At 46.0% G+C, this 20,352-nt stretch overlaps 2 protein-coding genes across 4 annotated transcripts in view; one reads left to right on the top strand and one right to left on the bottom strand.

Annotated features, from left to right (window-relative positions):
- The first annotated feature begins 464 nt into the window (after positions 1-464).
- On the top strand, positions 465-10,775 carry hmgcra (3-hydroxy-3-methylglutaryl-CoA reductase a). Of its 2 annotated transcripts, none has more exons than XM_035379641.1 (20): positions 465-712; positions 2,588-2,775; positions 2,922-3,033; positions 3,131-3,218; positions 3,328-3,412; positions 3,529-3,634; positions 3,900-4,006; positions 4,099-4,218; positions 4,473-4,633; positions 5,506-5,747; positions 5,861-6,021; positions 6,274-6,468; positions 6,711-6,869; positions 6,961-7,118; positions 7,207-7,312; positions 7,910-8,080; positions 8,222-8,362; positions 8,485-8,643; positions 8,746-8,900; positions 9,239-10,775. In XM_035379641.1, the coding sequence occupies exons 2-20, from the start codon at positions 2,611-2,613 to the stop codon at positions 9,291-9,293; spliced, it is 2,646 nt and encodes an 881-aa protein (XP_035235532.1). In that variant the 5' UTR covers positions 465-712; positions 2,588-2,610; the 3' UTR covers positions 9,294-10,775. The 2 variants fall into 2 exon arrangements, with proteins under 2 accessions (XP_035235532.1, XP_035235533.1); XM_035379642.1 differs by having other exon boundaries at positions 708-824.
- A 2,130-nt stretch (positions 10,776-12,905) lies between these two features.
- LOC118206172 (ceramide transfer protein-like) overlaps positions 12,906-20,352 on the bottom strand; it is a 31,442-nt gene continuing 23,995 nt past the window's right edge. The window contains exons 11-18 of one of the 2 annotated variants that reach the window (XM_035378456.1): positions 19,936-19,998; positions 18,306-18,401; positions 17,657-17,789; positions 17,486-17,556; positions 17,047-17,175; positions 16,675-16,804; positions 16,102-16,238; positions 12,906-15,510 (exon numbers count right to left, since the gene is read on the bottom strand). In XM_035378456.1, coding sequence (XP_035234347.1) covers positions 16,111-16,238; positions 16,675-16,804; positions 17,047-17,175; positions 17,486-17,556; positions 17,657-17,789; positions 18,306-18,401; positions 19,936-19,998 — 750 coding nt within the window. In that variant the 3' untranslated portion in view covers positions 12,906-15,510; positions 16,102-16,110. The remainder of the gene's footprint in view (positions 15,511-16,101; positions 16,239-16,674; positions 16,805-17,046; positions 17,176-17,485; positions 17,557-17,656; positions 17,790-18,305; positions 18,402-19,935; positions 19,999-20,352) is intronic. The other variant, XM_035378457.1, reaches the window with a different exon arrangement.

The following is a 20,352-nucleotide window of genomic DNA, read 5'->3' as shown; positions in this document are numbered from 1 at the left end:
TAGTAATAATAATAATAATAATAATAATAATCATAAATCAAAGGCTTCATTTTTTCAGTTTCATGATTGTAACCTTAGATGATAGTGAAGTAATTGATCGTTCCCGTGGCATTGTGCGGTATTTCAAGAAGGAATAATTGCAATAGCAACGTTTGTTTAAGGTTACCTTTAAATGAAACGTTAATACTGAAGGAAAACTGTGCACGGATTTGACAGGCGAGGACAGGTTGAACTTCATGCGATTGGTAATGCATTATTTGTTGCTTAGCCAATAGTGCATTACAGTGTCTGTGCCTTCATCGAAATTGGTTCAACCTGCAGTGGTGAGATCACGCGTCCACCACCCAGCCACACCTCCCTGGTCGTTGGCTTGGTAACGAAGCATGACAACAGGTGATGGAGGCGGTCTCAAGATGCGATTGGCTCAGCTATCGGACCATGAGACCCTCGCCATTTTTTTCATTTGAATGACATTAGGAGGCGACCGTCAACCGGTCTCTGTTGAGAGACGACTCTCAAACAAAGCAATGCCCAGACCATCCGTAATTATTGAAACAGTTTTTTGACCACACAGGTCTGCCTCCTTTTACATGAGCTAACGTTACCACATATGTTTCTAGCTTGCTTATTTCAAATTTGACATTGCTGTCAGGCACAGAACAAGACGGACTGAGAAGTCACAGTGAGGACCTGATCATTTCTCGACTGTCAGGTTGGTTGCTAAAGGCTAATGTTAGCTTTGTGGCTGACTTCCGCGCAGCTATGTTGTGTATTTATTAATTTCCGTGTAGCTGTTATTTTCAAAAGGGATTTATCATTGAATGGTAAGCCACTGTGTATTGTTAAATGTTTTTAACTCAAGTAAACTAATTAGTAGTTGAGAAGCTTAACTATTCCTTGTTTTGTTTTAATGCGTTTTGAAAGCTAGACTAGAGCGAGTGCTGGAGATGGGAGTGAACGGGAAGTTTAGTTACTAACGTTAGCAAGCTAGGAAGTCAGTTATAATAAAACTGTACTGTATGTGTAGATTGGAGTTATATGGCTTAATTTTTTTAGTTTCGGTAGCTATAAAACTCCTAGCTCTGTTGTCTTAACCTCTAGCTAGCCAGCTTTTGATGATTCACTGTAGATACTAACGTTAATGTTAACGTTAGCTCGGAAGCCAGAAAATGATAGCCTCTTTTTAGCACTATTTGGTAGGCTACATCTTTGCGGCGATATCCTGAATTGATTGGCTAAGTGAACTATTAATGTCATTTGGTGCCCTAGCCAAAATCATTAGCAGTTTTTGTTCACAGTTGGTCTTGAGTTAGCTAAAGCCGCCGCACTGCATATGCCGGTGACAGTGAAATAACGTTGGAGATGCTGACCTAATCGGTTACTACTACTATAGAATAAAACATCGTCAGATTTTATTCTAACATGTTTTTTAAGGGTCTTTTCCTGAATCGGGTGCTTGCCTAATAAGTGATCAGGATTGTGATACCCAGCTAGTCTATAAAACAGCATATTTGAAGGGCTCCCCGTTTCTATTTCCTAGAAGGGGAGGTGCGACGTTAATCCTCTGTTGGGGTGGTTAGGTCGGTTAAAATGCCATTAATTTGTCATTAACAGATTTTTTAAATCTAGATTAATTTAATTCTGCATCTCTGTGTGCGTGTTTGTCAGCGAGGGAGTGGTTTCGCAGCTCTTATGGATTTTATGATTGCTTGGATATTGCCCTTATAATGACTGCTTTTCTGTCAGTGTTGTGAATACGAAAGTATATAGGCTATTTGAATTTTTTTTTTAACTAAAGTAGGTTTAAAAAAGAAAAGTTTACTTAAATACTTTGACCATAATGACTGTCGGTTGCTCGACTGAGTGAGGGTAGATTGATTGAGTTGCTAGATCTACCTTAAGTCAACACAGCCATTTTTGATTATACATTTGACTTATTCTTTAATGAAATGACAAAAAGGCTTTTGTTAAGCTGTATCAATTTGTGAGTTTTTGTGTAATGAGCTCCTCGACACCTCCTCTGCTGAAGTACTAAAGCTACATTTGGCAGAAAATATTTTTGTCCCATTGTATAACTGAGGGTAATATGCACTCAGGCTGTAGCACTTTATGCTGTGACTGTGTCGGTAATTCCTATAAATTGCATCGGCACAGAGCTGGAATGACTTGCTGTCGTGGGATGGAATAATTGGATGTGGATGGAATCTACAGGGTTCTACAGCAGTTATCTAACAGTTATCTAAATGTCACAATGCAAACAGTTCGTATTTGCTGTACACTGGAATATGGCCTTACTGTTTGGTACAACCTGTTCATTTGCAGGAATACCATTGTGTTGCATCATCTGTCTCTTATATCTCTAGTGGTATTTCCATTCTCATTGAATTGGCAATAAAGAACCCTTTCTTGAGCTGTATTTTTGAGGGGATGGTATTGACCCATAACTTGGACTTGCAACTGGCTTTTAAATAGTAAATATTTGTCGGGAACAGCTACAGATCGATGTGAATGGTGATCTGCCTGAAGCATTGATCTTAGGGATGGGACCATGTCTTGTTGGCTGACATCATTGCCTCATGTGTCCTAGGAAACCTATTGCACTGAATCGTCATGTTGACCCGACTGTTCCGCATACACGGCCTCTTCGTGGCCTCCCACCCCTGGGAAGTGATTGTGGGGACTGTGACGCTCACCATCTGCATGATGTCCATGAACATGTTCACCGGGAACGACCAGATCTGCGGCTGGAACTATGAGTGCCCCCTGCTGGAGGAGGTACTGATCGGCGCCTAATCACGTGCATGGAATACAAAGAGAGCGAAGAGCCGATTGATGACAAGCAGTCGTATAAAGACTTAATCGCATATTTAGCATCAACAGATATTAAATGTCTTTATTGATAATTTTGTTTTACATTGCAGCAAATACTAAGCAGTGACATCATCATCCTAACCATCACCCGGTGCATAGCCATCGTGTACATCTATTTCCAATTCCAAAATCTACGACAGCTTGGTTCAAAATATATTCTGGGTAAGTTGTGTGACCCTCTGGAATTAGTCTGGAAATGGGTGTGTTTTAAAAGGGGGAATTCACTTATGCGTTATGTAACTTATGTTTTTGTCCGCAGGCATTGCTGGTCTTTTCACCATATTCTCCAGTTTCGTATTCAGCACGGTCGTCATTCATTTCTTGGACAAAGAACTCACAGGCCTTAAGTGAGTAGTGCTGCATTGTTCTAGAGATTACAATGACCTCAGCAGGATCCTTCCTGTCCCATGTTTAGGGGGGGTTTCTAATGGAATTTTTTTACTTTCTGTTTTGCAGTGAAGCTTTGCCTTTCTTTTTGCTACTGATTGACCTCTCCAAAGCCTGTGCTCTCGCCAAGTTTGCTCTGAGCTCCAACTCTCAGGTACAACTCTCAGGACTCCATACTTTGTGGAAGAATTAAATTTTCAAGAAATGATTAACACATGGTCCAAGTCAGCTGCCATCACATCAGTAAAACATACCTTTGTTATACTGTAGGATGAAGTGAGAGACAATATTTCTCGTGGAATGGCCATTCTGGGACCTACGTTTACTCTTGATGCCCTTGTGGAGTGCCTGGTGATTGGTGTTGGCACCATGTCAGGTGAGAGGCTTGTTTAAGGCCCATATATTCATTCTGTTGGACTGTTTCTTTGAAATTGCTTGATGTGGTTGAGGGCCTTAATGTGGCATAAAGAAATATGCAATACAGAGATTTTGGAGGTTTACTGAGGCATCTTGTAACAAAAAATGCTGATTTGGAGATTTATGGCTATCAGATACGTTGGCCTCTTCCCAAACAAATGATTGTCAATTAGTAAGTGTACATATAAAGCCTCACTTCCTGTTTGGTCCTGCTTTGGCCTCAGGCGTGCGTCAGCTGGAGATCATGTGCTGCTTTGGGTGCCTGTCCGTCCTGGCCAACTACTTCGTCTTCATGACCTTCTTCCCTGCGTGCGTCTCCCTGGTTCTGGAGGTGGGTCCTTCCGGAAAGTTCTCTCTTCGTTAAGCACATGTGCTGGGTGCCTTGATCTGGGCTGACACAGCGTACCACCCCTATCCCCACAGCTGTCCCGGGAGAGCCAGGAGGGCCACCCCATTTGGCAGCTGAGCCACTTTGCCCGTGTTCTGGAAGAGGAGGAGGACAACAAGCCCAACCCTGTTACCCAGAGAGTGAAGATGATTATGGTAAGGATGGAGGCTCTCTCTTGTGACCACAGGCTTCTGTCTTTCCAAAGTGGAAGGGATGTACTCTGGGGTGGGTCTGATGCTACATTTAAAGCAGAAGTTTCCAAACGATGGTTTGTTGGATAAGGCCCATTGGGGCCCAGTAAGGTGCATGCCCCTTCCATACAGCATAATATTTCTGTTTGGTAGAAGCGATAATTAAGGGACCATGCAGATGGCTTGATTAGAATAATTCTTATGCTCTTCCCCTCCAGTCTCTGGGCCTGGTTCTGGTGCACGCTCATAGCCGCTGGATTGCCGAGCCGGCCTCCAGCAACAGCACGGTTGACATGTCCAGAATGGGCCTGAGCCTGGACGACAACATGCCCAAGAGGATCGACCCAGAGAAGCCCCTGTGGCAGTTCTACCTGTCCAGGTACCGTTCTCTCAACCCTGCATGTAGAAGACATCAGGCAAACTTAGCAATCCACATGCATCTTCAACATGGTGCTATATAAAGCTGGCAATATCCCATGCTTCACTGTTGACAATTGAATGCCAGTTACCTAACAGAAATACAGTGCTCCTCTGGTGTAATTAGTGTTTTTTACAGTGTTGCAAGATTAGGCAATTTCCTGCCCAGTTGGGCTACTTTTGTATGTTATTGTGTATTGTGTGGGGAAAATTGCTCTGGGTGGGTTCACTGTTTACAAATCTGGCAACACTGGTTTTTTAGGAAGAAATGTCAGGTTTGTTAGGATATTTTGCCCTTATTCGTGGAGTCAAATGCAGGACGATGAAGAACACGCTGACAAAGTTTCCTCAGAGGATTTGTGGTTTAATTCAATGCGCAAGGGAGAGACAGACCCAGCACACTCGGGCGCTGCGCTGAAAGAATCTCTGCCCATCACACTGTGGTGTCTAGATATACAGTTTGCAGTCATACACATCAAAAGGTTGAGTTAAGTGGCGGACCGGAGACAAATGGTCTTGTCCCTTCCTGGGGACCCTCGCAGCCATTTAGCATAGGAATGTGACATCCTTGCCGCAGACACTAGAGGTGTTATACGGAGACACACTACAGAGGTGCTAGACATAGAGGCATGCAAACTACAGACACAGCATGGTAGGAAAAGTAAACACAATACACTACATACAGTCTAATATATATATAGTACTACATAGTTACATGAAACCTGTAACTAAAACAGGGAACCTATCAGGTTCTTTCAGCAACTCCTGTCATTGTGTGACTGTGTGGAGAAGCATTTTGATTTCTGGTATGAAGGTCTGCCTTCTTTCCTGCAGGATGATCAGCATGGACATCGAGCAGGTGATCACTCTCGGCCTGGCTCTCCTCCTGGCCATCAAGTACATCTTCTTCGAGCAGGCCGAGACCGAGTCTTCACTGTCCCTCAAAAACCCCATCACCGCCCACACGCTGGTCCAGAGGCGGGCCCAAGACGAGTGCTGCAGGAAAGAACCCGCCCCGCCAAAATCCCCACAGAAGACCGCCCCGCAGGCCGTGGAGGTCACCAAAGAGGAGAGAGGTAGGCGCGACCGCGTCCGGTCACCCTTTCCCACAGCGAGCGGGAACGTCTCTTTTTTTTCCGGCCTCGACTCGAAGGCGATCTCACCCCGCCTCCCTCTCTCCCGTCCGCAGCCGAGGTGATCCGCCCCCTGCCCTCTGTGAAAGAGCCAAAGAGCCTGTTCGTGCTGGGCGGCGAAGACGCGGCGTTGGAGCCTCCCGCAGAGTCCCTGCCGAAGCCGCCCGCGGAACCTCGGCCCATCGACGAGTGCCTGTCCATCCTGAAGAACCCAGAGGTGCGTTCTGTCACCGCTGTCAAACTAGCACCGTTCTCACCATCGCTGTCATCCGTTGTTTGGTCTATTCCATTGTATTCAGCACTCTTGTATGTGGCTGGCAAAGCTCTGTAAATGGTCTCCTTACTGTGAGAGTGAAGTTGTCCTTAATGCCGAGGCTGTCGTAAGCATCCAGTCTTGGTCTTGGTCGGCGGGTTGGTTGACAAGGTTCCTCTAGGTTAACTCTCGCTGTGACCTGTCCTTGCTGAACAGATGGGGGGCAGGTACCTGAGTGACATGGAGGTGATCTCACTGGTGAACGCCAAGCACATCCCCGGGTACAAGCTGGAGGCCATGATGGAGACCCCCGAGCGGGGGGTGGTCATCCGCAGGAAGATGCTCACGTCCAAACTGCCCAGCACCTCCGCTCTCACCTGCCTGCCCTACAAGGACTACGACTACAGCAAGGTAGGCTGCCCAGCAAGCTCACATACATGCCACATTATCTTTAAATGGTTGAACTTGCTACAAGGACAGTCATCAGTGTGAAAGCCTAGCATGTTGAGAAGTGCAAGAACTTTGATTGAAAGTTGAAGACAAAGTAGTTCATTGACTGATATTTGTAAGTCGATGCTTTAGGTGGTAACTAAGTCAAGTGGCTGAGCGAGTTTGTTTTCAGTGATGACTCATTGTGACGTCTTGTCCACCAGGTGATGGGGACCTGCTGCGAGAACGTAATTGGCTTCATGCCTGTCCCAGTGGGCGTGGCAGGGCCACTGCTTCTGGATGGCAAGCAGTTCCAGGTTCCCATGGCAACGACGGAGGGCTGTTTGGTGGCCAGTACCAACCGAGGGTGTCGAGCTATTGCTGTAAGTACGGCCCAAAGATACCACTTTGATCACTGCAGTTCTACTTGTCCTGGCGACCGTCGCTGACCCCGCTGTCGTATGTCCTCTCCAGCTGGGCGGTGGAGCCAGCAGCCGGATCCTGGCCGACGGAATGACTCGGGGGCCCGTGGTGCAGCTGCCGTCCGCCTGCAAGGCCGCCGAGGTCCGGGCGTGGCTGGAGAGCGAGGAGGGCTTCCAGAGCATCAAAGAGGTCTTCGACAGCACCAGCAGGTCGGTGAAAGCCCCCTGTACTGTTCCTCAAGAGTACGGGCTGACCGGGACCAGGGGGAGTGACCGGACCTTCTCTCTCTCGCCACAGGTTCGCCCGCTTACAGAAGCTGCTGATCGGACTCGCTGGTCGGAACCTGTACATCCGCTTCCAGTCCGGAACCGGAGACGCCATGGGGATGAACATGATCTCCAAGGTCAGTGCTGAAATGGGTTGAAGAGTTCCTTTTTTGTCAAGGTGAAATTCTTCCTTGCTATTCACCCTGCTGTACTGTACTGTACTGTACATATTTGTAGTTGAATGTTTGAGAAGCTGCTTATGTCAGACCCCACCCTTTGACATCACACTCCCTTTGACATCACACTTCCTAGTCCAATCCTGAGCGTCAAAAGATGGAATTATTTTTAACCAGTTGCACATTCCGATGGGTTGGGTTGAACATCCAACCCCGCCCCTCCCAGTAGTTGGAATGCTTTTGAGGGAAGCCTTTTAATGGATTATTTACTCAGTTACACAAAGAGGATGTTCTCTCTCATTCATGTTGGAGGGAAAAAAGTTCCTGTGATACAGCCTTTCATAAAGTCAACATTCTCCAGCTATTTGGATATAAATATGTATTTTTTGGCATGCCTTAACTGGCACCTTTTGGTGCGCTGCCAGATTCTGACTCAACGGTTTAATTTGACATTTCAGTGCTTCTGTTACTCATGGCTGGCTTTGCCATTACGCAATAGGGACTACCCCTCTTTAACCAGTGTATCTTATTAGAGTGCTGTGTGTGTGTGTTCCACAGGGCACAGAGCAGGCCCTGTCCAGGCTACAGGAGGAGTTCCCCGAGCTGCACGTCCTGGCGGTGAGCGGGAACTTCTGCACGGACAAGAAGCCCGCCGCCATCAACTGGATCGAGGGCCGTGGGAAGTCGGCCGTGTGCGAGGCCACCATCCCGGCTAAAGTGGTCAAAGAGGTGCGTTCACCAAGGCCTCAGGTTCTCTGGCCTTCGCTGAGAACCGAAATTGGACCGGAGGGCTAGGGTGAGACTCCAGTAGCCGTTTCTCACCGAAGAGCATCTCTCCTTAAACTGATTTCTCTTCCTTCCATTTTCAAGGTCCTGAAAACCAGCACGGCGGCGCTTGTGGACGTCAACATCAACAAGAACCTGGTGGGGTCGGCCATGGCCGGCAGCATCGGGGGCTACAACGCGCACGCGGCCAACATCGTGGCCGCCATTTACATTGCCTGCGGCCAGGTGAGGAAAGGCCTCGCTTTGCCGAACGGAGACGTATGCGAACGGGATTTCCTCTTTGCAGAGTAGGAAATCACTCTGAAGGTATTTAGAGATGCTGAACTGGGCTCTCTGTCCCCGACCAGGACCCAGCCCAGACGGTGAGCAGCTCCAACTGCATCACGCTGATGGAGGCCACCGGCCCCACCGGGGAGGACCTCCACATCAGCTGCACCATGCCCTCCATCGAGCTGGGCACCGTGGGCGGGGGCACCAACCTGCCCCCCCAGCAGGCCTGCCTGCAGGTACTTACCGCCCGGCTCGAACTCGCTCAGACACGTCATTTAGCCTCGGTTGGCGTACGGGGGCGTAACCTGGAGCGCCGCTGCTTTTTTTCGTTTTTTCAGATGCTGGGGGTGCAGGGTTCGTGCCTGGACGCGCCGGGAGAGAACGCTCGGCAGCTGGCCCGCGTGGTGTGCGCCACCGTGCTCGCCGGGGAGCTCTCGCTCATGGCCGCGCTCGCCGCCGGACACCTGGTCAAAAGTCACATGACGCACAACAGGTGGGAACGCCATGGCCGCCGCTCCACCGAGTGGTGCGCTCGAACGCACATCCTGGTCATTGGAAATAAATGGAAATAAATGCAACTAAGGTCAGAATAGTGATGACCTACAAGACTTCAGTTACACATAAGACACAACCGATGCTACATTTGAAAATTAAATCGTATATTTGAAAAGTGTCAGCTATGCTGAAAGAAGAGAATGAAATTTATGACATTTAAGGAGTTATTACATTACCAACCATCAAACAGTTGACAGTACAGAACCTCTAAATACATTTTTGGTTACTTTTAAAATAAATTGTAATAAATTTGTAATAAAATCTGTTCATTTACAGGTCGAAAGTTGACTTGCAGGAAGCTTCCGGAACGTGCACAAAGAAAGCGTCGTGAGAAGAGTTGCATTCTGGGAGCTCTCCACGGCCAGTGGAAGGGAGAGCCCCACGTCACTGGGAGGAAGAAGACTACAGCGCACGCTTGTTTATGCCTGGTTTTAACGTCACATTCCACCCTGCTTTACAAAGTGGGGACATATCCAGTCTGGCTCCTCTATATAAGCTGCAATGGTTATCTGTGCCATTTCCGTGGATTTTCTGGTAACTGAATGTGGGTTTGTCCGGCACTTATATTTCTGCACTGTCAAAAAAGACCGACCATGTTTGGAATCTGCCTTTCCGAGAATGTACCTTGATTTTATTTTTTTTGGTGAACAGGGTCCAGATGGTGTTTTTATTATTTTCTGTTATTATTTAAGCCAACTAACAGACATGCCATTTATTTGCAAACCCGACGCTGTAATGCGGTTGACCAATTAGAATCAGAAAATGCTGTAATTGGACAGAATCTAGAGTTGCAGCATGACTTGCTTAAAATAAGTTGTATCAACTGGAAACATTGTACGAAATTAAGAGTAGAAAAAAGTACTCTGGTGTAACTTTTTTTATGCCGGATTTATTTTTTTAAATGGAATGTAGAAATGAAATCACAATTATATGATGGATCATGAAAATTAATCTTCAGGTATCGTTGTCGCATTAGATTTTCGTACTTGCCAAATCCAGCCAGTACTGGAGAGTAGAATGGAGAGTTAAAAGTCATTGTTGAGAATGAGAACAAATGGGATTGTTAAAACTAAACATTCAGTTTTTCTTTCAAATGTACGTTTGCCTTTCAAGAGCTAGAAGTAACATGGTGATAATGAGAAAATGTTGCAGAGAAAATGCTTTTAAAGTGCATGTAAGCACAAATGATTTCAAAAAGGTGCTAAAAATAGGTTAGACTTAGCGTATGATGCAAGTGCGTTGTACACGTTGCCATCACGCCCATATCCAATACAAACCCAGTTTGCAGCTTTTGAAACCCGAATGGGTGTCACTTACTAGTTTGGCTGTAACAGTCTACATTTCTAATCTGACATTTAGCAGTTAGCGCTATGTCACTTCCTGGATGTGCTCGCCCTCGACCCTGTCACAAATCGTACCACGTCCTGCTTTGGCTGGTCAGAGTTCGTAGAAGGGGGGTTCGGTACCAGTCGCATGCTCCCATATTTATTTAAAAACACTATTGTGGCGGTCACTGGACAAGTGATGAGATCAGAGGAAAAAATGGTCATGGTCTCGAAAGATGTCAGCTTTTGTAAACATAAAAAGGGAATTTGCAATAAACATCAAGATAACTGACATTTTTTCTGGTGTTTTTTTTTTTGTTGTTGTTGTTGCCCATTTGCTATACATTTCAAATGAATGAGCATTTAAGTTACTGCAGATTCCACTCAGTGGAATTTTCCATCAACTTGGACACTTGGTTCTCTTCAGAGCTGTTCTGTAAACTGCCAATTTGCAAATGACATGAAGCAATTAAAAAAATTCAAGCGTACCCTGTGTCTTAATGTTATTGAAGAACACCTTGTGCACTGATGAACTCTTACCTTGGTGAAGACGTGGGATTCAGTGAAGCACTGAATGTTCCACGTCTGGATTGTCAAAACATGTGGTGGAGCTTTTTGTTCACCTGAGGAATGTCCTTACAAAGATTGTCCCTGAAGCAGAAATCGTTCAGGTCTTTAAAAGTTCACTCATGCTGACTTCTAGCTCATCATTCAACACCTCTCCAGCCACAAAAATATGCAGAAATAATAGCTACAGGAGCCACCCTGTCTATTTCCATCTAAACTCTATGTGTGTTACTCAAAAGTGCCTCATTGGAGCCCTAAAGTTGCTACTGAAAGAGACCTCACCCCATGGTTTCCTGCTCAAATCTTTGACCCGGTCATAGTCTGCACACACACACTACCCCACAGTAACCGGCTTTTTCTTACGCTCGTTTTTTTTTCTTACCCGCAAATGCAACATCAGGCATCAGACCTTCATCCAAACGCACAGATCCTAGAACTCTGTCAGGAGACCCTACCATTTCTCTTTTGCACAACCAGCACAAAGTGTATTTCAGGCCCAGTGCCCATTGGAAATGTGTTCATCTGATCATTATTCAGCCATTACATTACATTACAGGCATTTGGCAGACGCTCTTATCCAGAGCGACGTACAACAAAGTGTATAACCTAAACCAGGAACAAGTATGACAAAACCCCTAGAGAGAAGTACCGGTCCAAGTGCAGGGAACAACCGCATAGTTCAACTTGGACCCTGAAGGTTAAACTGATTAACACTAACACAACGAGAACGGCAACAACACAATCTATGGAAAAAATACAAGCAGTAGTTAAGACAGTTAATGCACCTAAGTCACCTACGAAACAGCTGCCTAGTTACAACCCTAAGATTACAGTCATTTACAGGGGGGTAGGGAGAGATGGGGAGAGCCATTTTGAATCCTGCTACTATCCATGCTATACTACAATACCTTCGGCTCTACTCCCTTAAAAAGAAAGGGACAAACAAATATTTTGTAAAGCATATCACAAATGACATTTTGATAATTGCTCTTGCTCATAATGTTTTCACAAGTAATATTTCATTATATTAATTTGCAGTGAAAAACAAAACCATTAGTTTTATTTCCAAAACAGATTTTTCATACAAACTTTTAACTATCCCTGATTGTCATAGACCTCACACACACATACAAAGGTATATATTGGATTATTACACTGGCTCACATAGGAAATTTACTCACAAGCTGCAGGTATATTTTCTATTTTGGCTGAATTGTACTGTATGTGCTGAACTGATGTACAACCTTCATTGTACTATTTTAAAGAACAACAGTGCCTTTTTCACTGTTGTGAGACAGACAGAAATCTAAATGCAGCCACTAACTGTTGTGTCTTATGGTCTCTAGGGAATTAAGTGTCAGCAGTCCTATTCAGAAAAGATCAAGTGAAAGCCTGGTTCTAATTACTGTTCGTCCTGTGTGTGTGTGTGTGTGTGTCTGTGTGTGTGTAAACTTTGAGAAGCCCTCCTGAAGTGACATCATCATGGTCTGCCGTCACCAGAGGGTGGGCCAACCAATCGGCTGCGCCTGCATCACATCTCACCAGCTGCGGAGCAGCCGATTGGCCGACTCCTGCAGGTCTCAGTCGGCCCAGCCACGCCCGCTCCAGCGCACGCTCGTCACTTGTGCAGGACCGGCAGAAGCAGAGAGAATACACCACTGTGCATACACAGTCTGTGCTGCCCATCCCCCACCCCCTACCGCCTCCCCTCTCCCACTACAGACGCTAGCTGCTCTGCCCGCTTTAAAATCTCCGCTTTCATCACCTATGAATACACTCGTTACTTTGGAACGTAAGCAAGACCAATTCAAACATTACAAGTAAATGGTTATGTAAGGGTTGTTTTAACAGCACTACTTATAATAGCATTTAAAAATAGCATTAAAATTGCATTAAAATGCACCAAAAACAATTTACGATACTAGAATAATTTAAGTCTGCTTCAGTATGCACCAAATGCTTTCTATACATGTCTGTTACTTTTCCTTTTAACTTCACTTCTTGCATATAATACAAACTCTTACAAAAGAAGAAAGAACACCAATGGCCAGTTCATTTTTAATACCCTTTAATTTTAAATACTGTTCAATTAGAGAACAAAGTAGAGCTAAAAGCTCACAAAAAATCTATTTTGTTATTATACAATGTCTTGAATCAGATTCTCTTTTTTTGTACAGATTGATGCCATCATGAAACAGGTTTTGTACAGAATTTAATGAGAATTTGATAATCTTCTATAAAACATTACAGTCTATACATTCCCCAAAAACATACTTCCATCCAATGTGTACATGAGAAATGTATACATCAGATCTATCCAATGTGTACATTAGATTTATCTAATGTGCACCTCAGAAACATGTATTTCAGATCTACCCAATGTGCACATTAGATCTATCCGATATGTAAATCAGATTTATCCAATGTGTAGTACATCAGATCAATCCGATGTGTAAATCAATTTATCCAATGTGCAATTTGGAAACGCGCACTTCAGATCTATCCAATGTGTACATCAGATCCATCCAATATATACATCAGATCCCTCCAATGTACACTTCAGAATTATCCAAAGCGCACTTTGAAAAGGGAAGGACAGAGCTGTCGGGACGTTTTTCAGGTACAAGAGTTTAACTGCTGAGATTAGGGTCGTTAGGGCTTTAATTGATGAGATTACGGCTGTTTCTCTCCGTTTCAGAGGAGAGACGACCGGGGAGCAATAGCTTGGAATATGCAGACTCAAAAGTCCGTTCTTGCAGGATCTGGGCACGTGCGTACGAGAGACCGAGGCGAGGCCCTGTTTAATCACGCGTCAGACCGGGGTAGGGCCTGTCCAATCACGTGTCAAGCCGGGGTAGGGCCCGTCCAATCAAGCGTGAGGCTGTACAGTACCATATTTTCACAGTACGGTCCATCTGCTCCAGACTGCTTGTTTAGTGTGATCACTTTACTGACATCACATTTCCTAATTACACGTAGTGCAAACGCGAATAATGACAGGAACTCTATAAACACAGGCACGCCAAACTCCCACAGCTTGCCTTTTGTTTTTCTTTAAACGCACAAATTGATTGACTGATTGTATATTTCAACATCAGGTTTTGGAAATCGCTTGTCTGATCAGTTTGAGATCAGCATTCTCTTTGTTCCTTCAGCTTACAAGCTGACTGGAGCTATAAGACACCTAGCTGAGCTCTATAGCTACATGGACTTTCCCATGCTGATTGCAAACTCACAATGAAGAATGAAAAATCTGTCTTAAGGTGAGAAATCAAATGAAAAGTCACCCCCCCCCCTTTCAAATTACTTTATAAATGCAAATTATAACAAAGCCATAAAAGCTAAAAAGACTTTTTCATTTTTCCTTCCAGACTGAACCTTTTTACTAGAAGTACCCAGTTTCAGATCGTATGCCCTGGGATTTAGACACAGCTCTTGCTATTGATCAGGTTTCCATAGCGAACCTGTATATTCCGACCTCCGAGGCATACAAAGTGTGAACAGTCCCTCAAAAAAAACATTTACAGAATCTATACACATAGACGCGAGTGTTTTATAAAACGATATGCAAATTAGGCAATCCTCAAACGGCAGCCCGGCCGTTCCCAGCAGGTCAGCCAATGGGGAGGAACGCTTCTGCACGTGTCAGTTAAATAGCCAATGATGAGCTGGCAATATGTCAGGTGGCTACGGGGTGGGCGGACCCCTGACGTCCGGCTGTGCGGCGGGTTTTTCCACAAGCCGCACCGAAGGCCCGAGACTCGATTGGCCGATTCATAACGCATCTACAACTCGAACAAGGTAGAAATATAGATCATTCTGAAAGAATGCAGGAAGCTTTCCAAACTCTCCCTCCATCAGAGCCGGTGAGCGGTCTTCACCAGAGAGGAGACGAAAAGGCAAGGTCACAGCTCAACAAGAGCCCTCAACAATTAGCAAGATGATTCTTTAAGCAGAAGGCAAAACAACTGTTTTCTTTTTCTTCTAATTTTTAGAAAATTCAGCAGCATTAATATAAGCCATGAGATCAGTGATTAAAGCAAACTGACGGACAAAACGAGAACCATTAAAAATAATAATTATTACAATTGTACATTTACAAAAGGAAGGGCTTAGGGTTCATCTCCCAAAAATTGCTTAATAAAGTTTGAACGGTAGACAAAACCAAACATACGACAAAAAAAACAAAAAAAAACCCAAATGATGTTCGACCATCAAAACCAAAATGACGTTTGGCTCTATAAACCAAAAACAAAACTTTTGGCTACCAAAACCAAATATGTTTGGCTATCGATACTAAATCCATTTGGCCAACATAGCGGGATTACAGCGATAACTAGTGTGCTTCTGGTTAAGACTCAAAGCCACATTTCGTCCCCATTCCAAACTAGCGTGGAGGGGGCGTGGCCTGTGTGAGCCATAGCTTGTTTAGGGCACACTGGTAGTGATGCTACCGTGGCAGCGTGTGGCTGAACAGCCCTGGGGAAAGGCGGGGCCGGGGGCAGGACAGAGGGTGGGGCTGGGGGCGGGGCAGGGATGCCAGGGCGGAGCCTCTGCCCGCTGAGGGAGTTCCCAGGGCCTCTGGAATGTGTGCTCTGCCTGGGCTCTCTCTCCGCATGGCGTGATGTCGGACGTCCAGCCTATGGCGCTGGGATGCTGGGGGGGAAAAGGGGGGGGGGCAGCCACCCCCAGACACTAAATTCACCCACCAAACATCACTGCACCCAAACAACAATAATCCACATTTAAGCTTCTTTGAGACTAATCTCCTCATTCATGCATATCTTAACTTGTGTCTGCAGAGAAGTCCTTATACAATGTACCATCTGCACTTGTGATCTGAATGGCACTATGGAACATAAGGAGTTAATGCTTCGTGGCATTTTGGCAACATCGGCGCAGTACTACGTAGCATGTGACAGAAGCCTCATTAAATAGCATGTAGGCAGTTAAACAGCCACCCGTATCTTGTGACCATAAATGGCTGTCCTGGGACATATTTCCACTTTCAGTTGAAAGCCTGTGAGTTCACTGATTTATGACTGTGCTGCTCAATAATTAACCGCAGTAGCTAAACAAAGCAGATAAGGCAGGAATCCCCCACAGAAACGTGGAGAAAGAGAACCCAGTCTCCATGCTGAAAGAGAACCCAGTCTCCATGCTGAAAGAGAACCCCATTTCTGTGCAGAAAGACACCTCCGTCTGCAGGAGCTCCCTCTGAGTGTTTTGGGGGTGCGGCTGCGTTACCTGCAGGGCTCAGAAAAGGATGGGCTTGCCGGCAGTCTTCTCCTGGACATAGGAGGTGAAGCGCTTGAGGAATTTGGGGTACTCCCTTTTGGCCACCGCTCGGAGGACCGAGGCGGGCGCCCAGCCGCCCGGGTTCACTGGAGACAGGAGGACACGACCAATTAAAGCACCCCCTCCTTTAATTTCACACACCCCACCCCCCCACCTCCACACAACCTGGCTCTCTCTACCCTGCGGCTTCCACACGTTTCTGGATCTGGAAACCCAAGATCTCATACCTTATGACACAATTACATAAACCAGTTGACTGAGTGACTGCAAGTCAGAATCTAAGAAAGATAAAGCTTTACGCTTCAAACTGACAAAGGAGACCAAGCACCTTTATGGATATCTCGTACATCTTGTGCGCTACCTCCAAATGTCACATGGGAATCTTGTGTCAAATGCACATTACCTTCTTCATATTCTAAAAAAAAAATCTTGCACGGAATGTACCTTTGGCCAAGGCTAGATTCCGCACATTTTCCACAGTCTGAAGACACCCGAAGTGCTGACAGCACAGGACCGGCTTACCATTAGCTACGTAGGTGATTTTGCAGAGGATGTTGTCTCTGCTGATCTCTTTGTCGCCCTCTGGTGGGCTGACGAGGGTCTGGCAGATCATGGCCACATTGATCTTGGCACGGACACACTTGTTTGTGGGCTAGGACGAAAAAACACAAAACAGAACCAAAGAAATAAGTCAGACCACAGAAAGTTTAGAGCACAAATGAGACTAAAGATCCAGGTTGACAAAATAAGCCTTTTAATAACCATCCTTTTAATTACCACATTTGAGCACTTAGGAGAGTTTGTAGGACTATCAAGAATCTCTTTCTTTAGTCTTACAAAGAAACAGGAACTCTGATGTAAGCACAAGGTACACAACTTAAGCACAGTACTTACAAGGGCACTGTCATGATCCACAGAAAAGTTGCAGACCAGCCAAGTATCGGGGTCGTTCTCATTGTTGGCCAGGATCTTGCGGATTGCTGACAAGTAGAGGACATCCCTCTGGGAGGCCGGCCACACCCTCTGCAAGAGAAGAGACACGCTCAGCTCAAGCTCATGAGACACGCGCTCAGCACCAGTGCATGAGATACACGCTCAGCTCCAGCGCATGAGATACACGCTCAGCACCAGTGCATGAGATACACGCTCAGCTCCAGCGCATGAGATACACGCTCAGCTCCAGCGCAGGGTTCAAAGGGTTCAGCCTGACGTGCTAACGTTAGCAGTCAGACAATAACAAACGCGGAGCTCTTATCACCCGCACGTGCTCAGTTTCCGAACGCTGAACTCGCTGCCAGGTTATCAGCCGAGCTCCCGAGAAAGCGGCCGCTACCTTGTGCGTCTGGTAGACGATGATTGCGTTGTCCGACAGCGTCTCCACCACGTGAAAGTTTTCGATGGTCGCTGCAAAAGGGGAAAAGTGCACGGTGAGCAGCAGTCATCGGGTGGACCTTCGGAGTACTGAGAGCCAGGACGACGCCCGGGCGCTCGGAGGCGGACTCACTCTCCCAGTCGTTCCGGACCTCCGTGTTCCAGAAGTGGTGGCACACCTCGTGGCCGGTCACGCCCTTCACCGAGTGAGTGGCCTTCAGGGGGTCCAGAACGATCCCGTTCTCCTCCACCTCTCTCCGGTACACCTGGAACACAGCGTGCCCAGCGTTACTTAGGCCTCAATGAGCCCTTTTAACTTCCCCGCTGAGCAGAGAACAGAACCAAATGCTTGACGCACCGTTAAGTCAAAAACATTGTAATGCAATTCAGTCTAGGAGCACAGTCTAGAGGGATACAAAATCTCCTAAATCATACATGTTTAATGGTTAATGCACCATTGCTGATGTATTTATTTCACTTCCTCCCCTTGTACAAAATTTGAGCTTCTTCTTCAGTAACTCCTGTCTAGCAGCACCATCTAGTGGCAGAGAGAAGAACTGCACTGCTGTAAAAACGTTTTGGCTCACAGTTAAACTCATCTTGTTACCACTTGAGTGACATGGCAGGGAGGGGCGTGACAACCTTTGGAGCAGCGGCACTGTGTGATGTTGTGAGGTATTTTGTCTAAAATGGGAATTCATACTGTAAAGACCTTATCGGTTATCAGTAATGTGACATCACTCATTCGTATAAAAACAGCCACCATGTACTCGATACCTCACCTTCATCTCTCCCTCCTCCACCACCAGCTGCCAGTTGGCGTCCCCGCCCACATCCTGGAGAGAGTAGGTCATGTGGTTCTGCACCATCTCCTCCACCTGCAAGACACACCAACAGTACGGTTAACCCCAACCGCCCGTTCCAGAACATACCCGCACCCTAAAGGACAAAATCAATCACAACCGTCTGTCTTTAATGTAAAAGCGTAATCCTGCTGACCAGTTGTGTGGCCTGCCCCTCCCTTTCTCAGCCTGCCATGCATCTGCTGACAGCCATGAGCTCAAGTGGAATAATTCCCCAGGGACCGTCTCTAAATTCAGGGAGGAAGGCTGCTCGTTATCCTCTGAGAAACAGATACTGCGGAGCGCCTGAGTGGGTGAATCACCTGCTGACTTTCATTATCCGTCATTTATATCGCTCCCTTGCTTTCACTCTCCTTCTCTTCCTTCATTTTTCTTTTTCATCCCACTTATGTTTATTAATTGCACTTTGCACAGTTGAGATTAAGATCAAGAAGGTGGAATGCTCCTGGTATTTTTTTTTAAACTGTCTGACGACAAATGTTGATTGGTTTTTGATGTTACTGTGAATCTAAACGCAAATTTCCACATTACACAGACAATAAAGTGTCTATTATTAGTAGTACTCTCTCACACTTTCCCTTTCTATCACCCTTACACACACCGTTCCCCCCCTCCTTTATTTACACACACACACACACACACACACACACACACACACAGACACACACAGCATAACAGAACGTTCCGTTCACAGCTTGCACATCACTGACACACCATCAGGCCTTGAAGTGTCCGGTAAACAGCGCTGACAGATGTGCACTTCGGCTTATGCAAGGTATAGATGTGCACCCCCATTTAGGGAGGGTGTGGCTGACTGTGCATGTGCATCCTGTTCTGCTGCACGCCTGGTTAACTGTGTAAAGGGAAACTGCATCAGCACTCCTTCCTCTAACTCTCAGAGCAGAGAACCTGGACTTCTTTGGAAAATACTTTTCTGAGCCCCACAGGTAATATTAGTTCCTAACATTAGGTATGTACAAATCTCTGAAGGAGTGTTGTTTAATGAGAGTGATTGGCATGGATTATGTTGGCCTGCCAGTACATAAGCAGGTTTTCCAGCCCTTCTTTAAACAAACTACAAAAGGCAGAAGTTAGGGGAGCGGTTAGACGGGTTCAAGAAAGGAAGAAACTCGATGAACCGACGTGCTTTCCTGTGTGAAAAGGAAAGCTCTTACACTGTGGACCTCTGAACAGGGCTGACCATCCCTGGATCAACAAACAGGAGACACTGGAAGTACCCAGTGCTTCACATGAAACTGCCTCCGTTGGAAGATCAACCAGAAAGGCTGTGCAAGTGTGCATATTCAATACACAAAAGGCTTCTCGACAGGCAAAACAGACCAGGCGATTAATTGGAGGAAAGTTAAAATGGAACTGGAGCCGCAGCAAACTTCATGCCAGTAAATCTGTTTGCCCGCGTCCGCGTGTTAACAGAGGACCAATGCCGCATGCAGTTATGGGGCGGCCGGAGGGGCCGGCCACCCTCAAAGGGAGGGGGGGTGCAGTGCGGCCTCCGGGCAGCAGGGGGCGCACTGCGTGAATACGGTACCTGCGCGCTGAATCTGTGAGCATCAGGAGCAATGACTAGATCAATGGAAGGGCAGGTATGGGGCTGAACCACAGAGACAAATGATCCACAATGAGAAACACATAGAGAGACAAATGATCCACAATGAGAAACACAGAGAGACAAATGATCTACAGTGAAAAACACAGAGACAAATGATCCAGAGAGAGAAACAGAGAGAGACAAATGATCTACAGTGAAAAACACAGAAAGAAAAATGATCCACAGTGAGAAAGAGAGAGAGAAAAATGATCTAGTGAGAAACACAGAGACAAATGCTCCACAGGGATAAACAGAGAGAGACAAATGATCCACAGGGATAAACAAAGAGAGACAAATGATCCACAGAGATAAACAGAGAGAGACAAATGATCCACAGTGAGAAACACACACAGAGAT

Source organism: Anguilla anguilla, chromosome 10, assembly GCF_013347855.1.
Source record: "Anguilla anguilla isolate fAngAng1 chromosome 10, fAngAng1.pri, whole genome shotgun sequence".
Lineage (NCBI taxonomy): Eukaryota > Metazoa > Chordata > Actinopteri > Anguilliformes > Anguillidae > Anguilla > Anguilla anguilla.
Note: the sequence above shows the minus strand (reverse complement) of the source record. Positions and strands in the feature narration are given on the sequence as shown.

Bases quoted from the DNA above. Each gene is read 5' to 3' on its own strand.
- hmgcra (XM_035379641.1), top strand. From the start codon at position 2,611: ATGTTGACCCGACTGTTCCGCATACACGGCCTCTTCGTGGCCTCCCAC. The intron at 3,034-3,130 runs GTAAGTTGTGTG...TTTTGTCCGCAG, and splicing joins TGGTTCAAAATATATTCTGG to GCATTGCTGGTCTTTTCACC. The intron at 3,635-3,899 runs GTGAGAGGCTTG...CTTTGGCCTCAG, and splicing joins TGGTGTTGGCACCATGTCAG to GCGTGCGTCAGCTGGAGATC.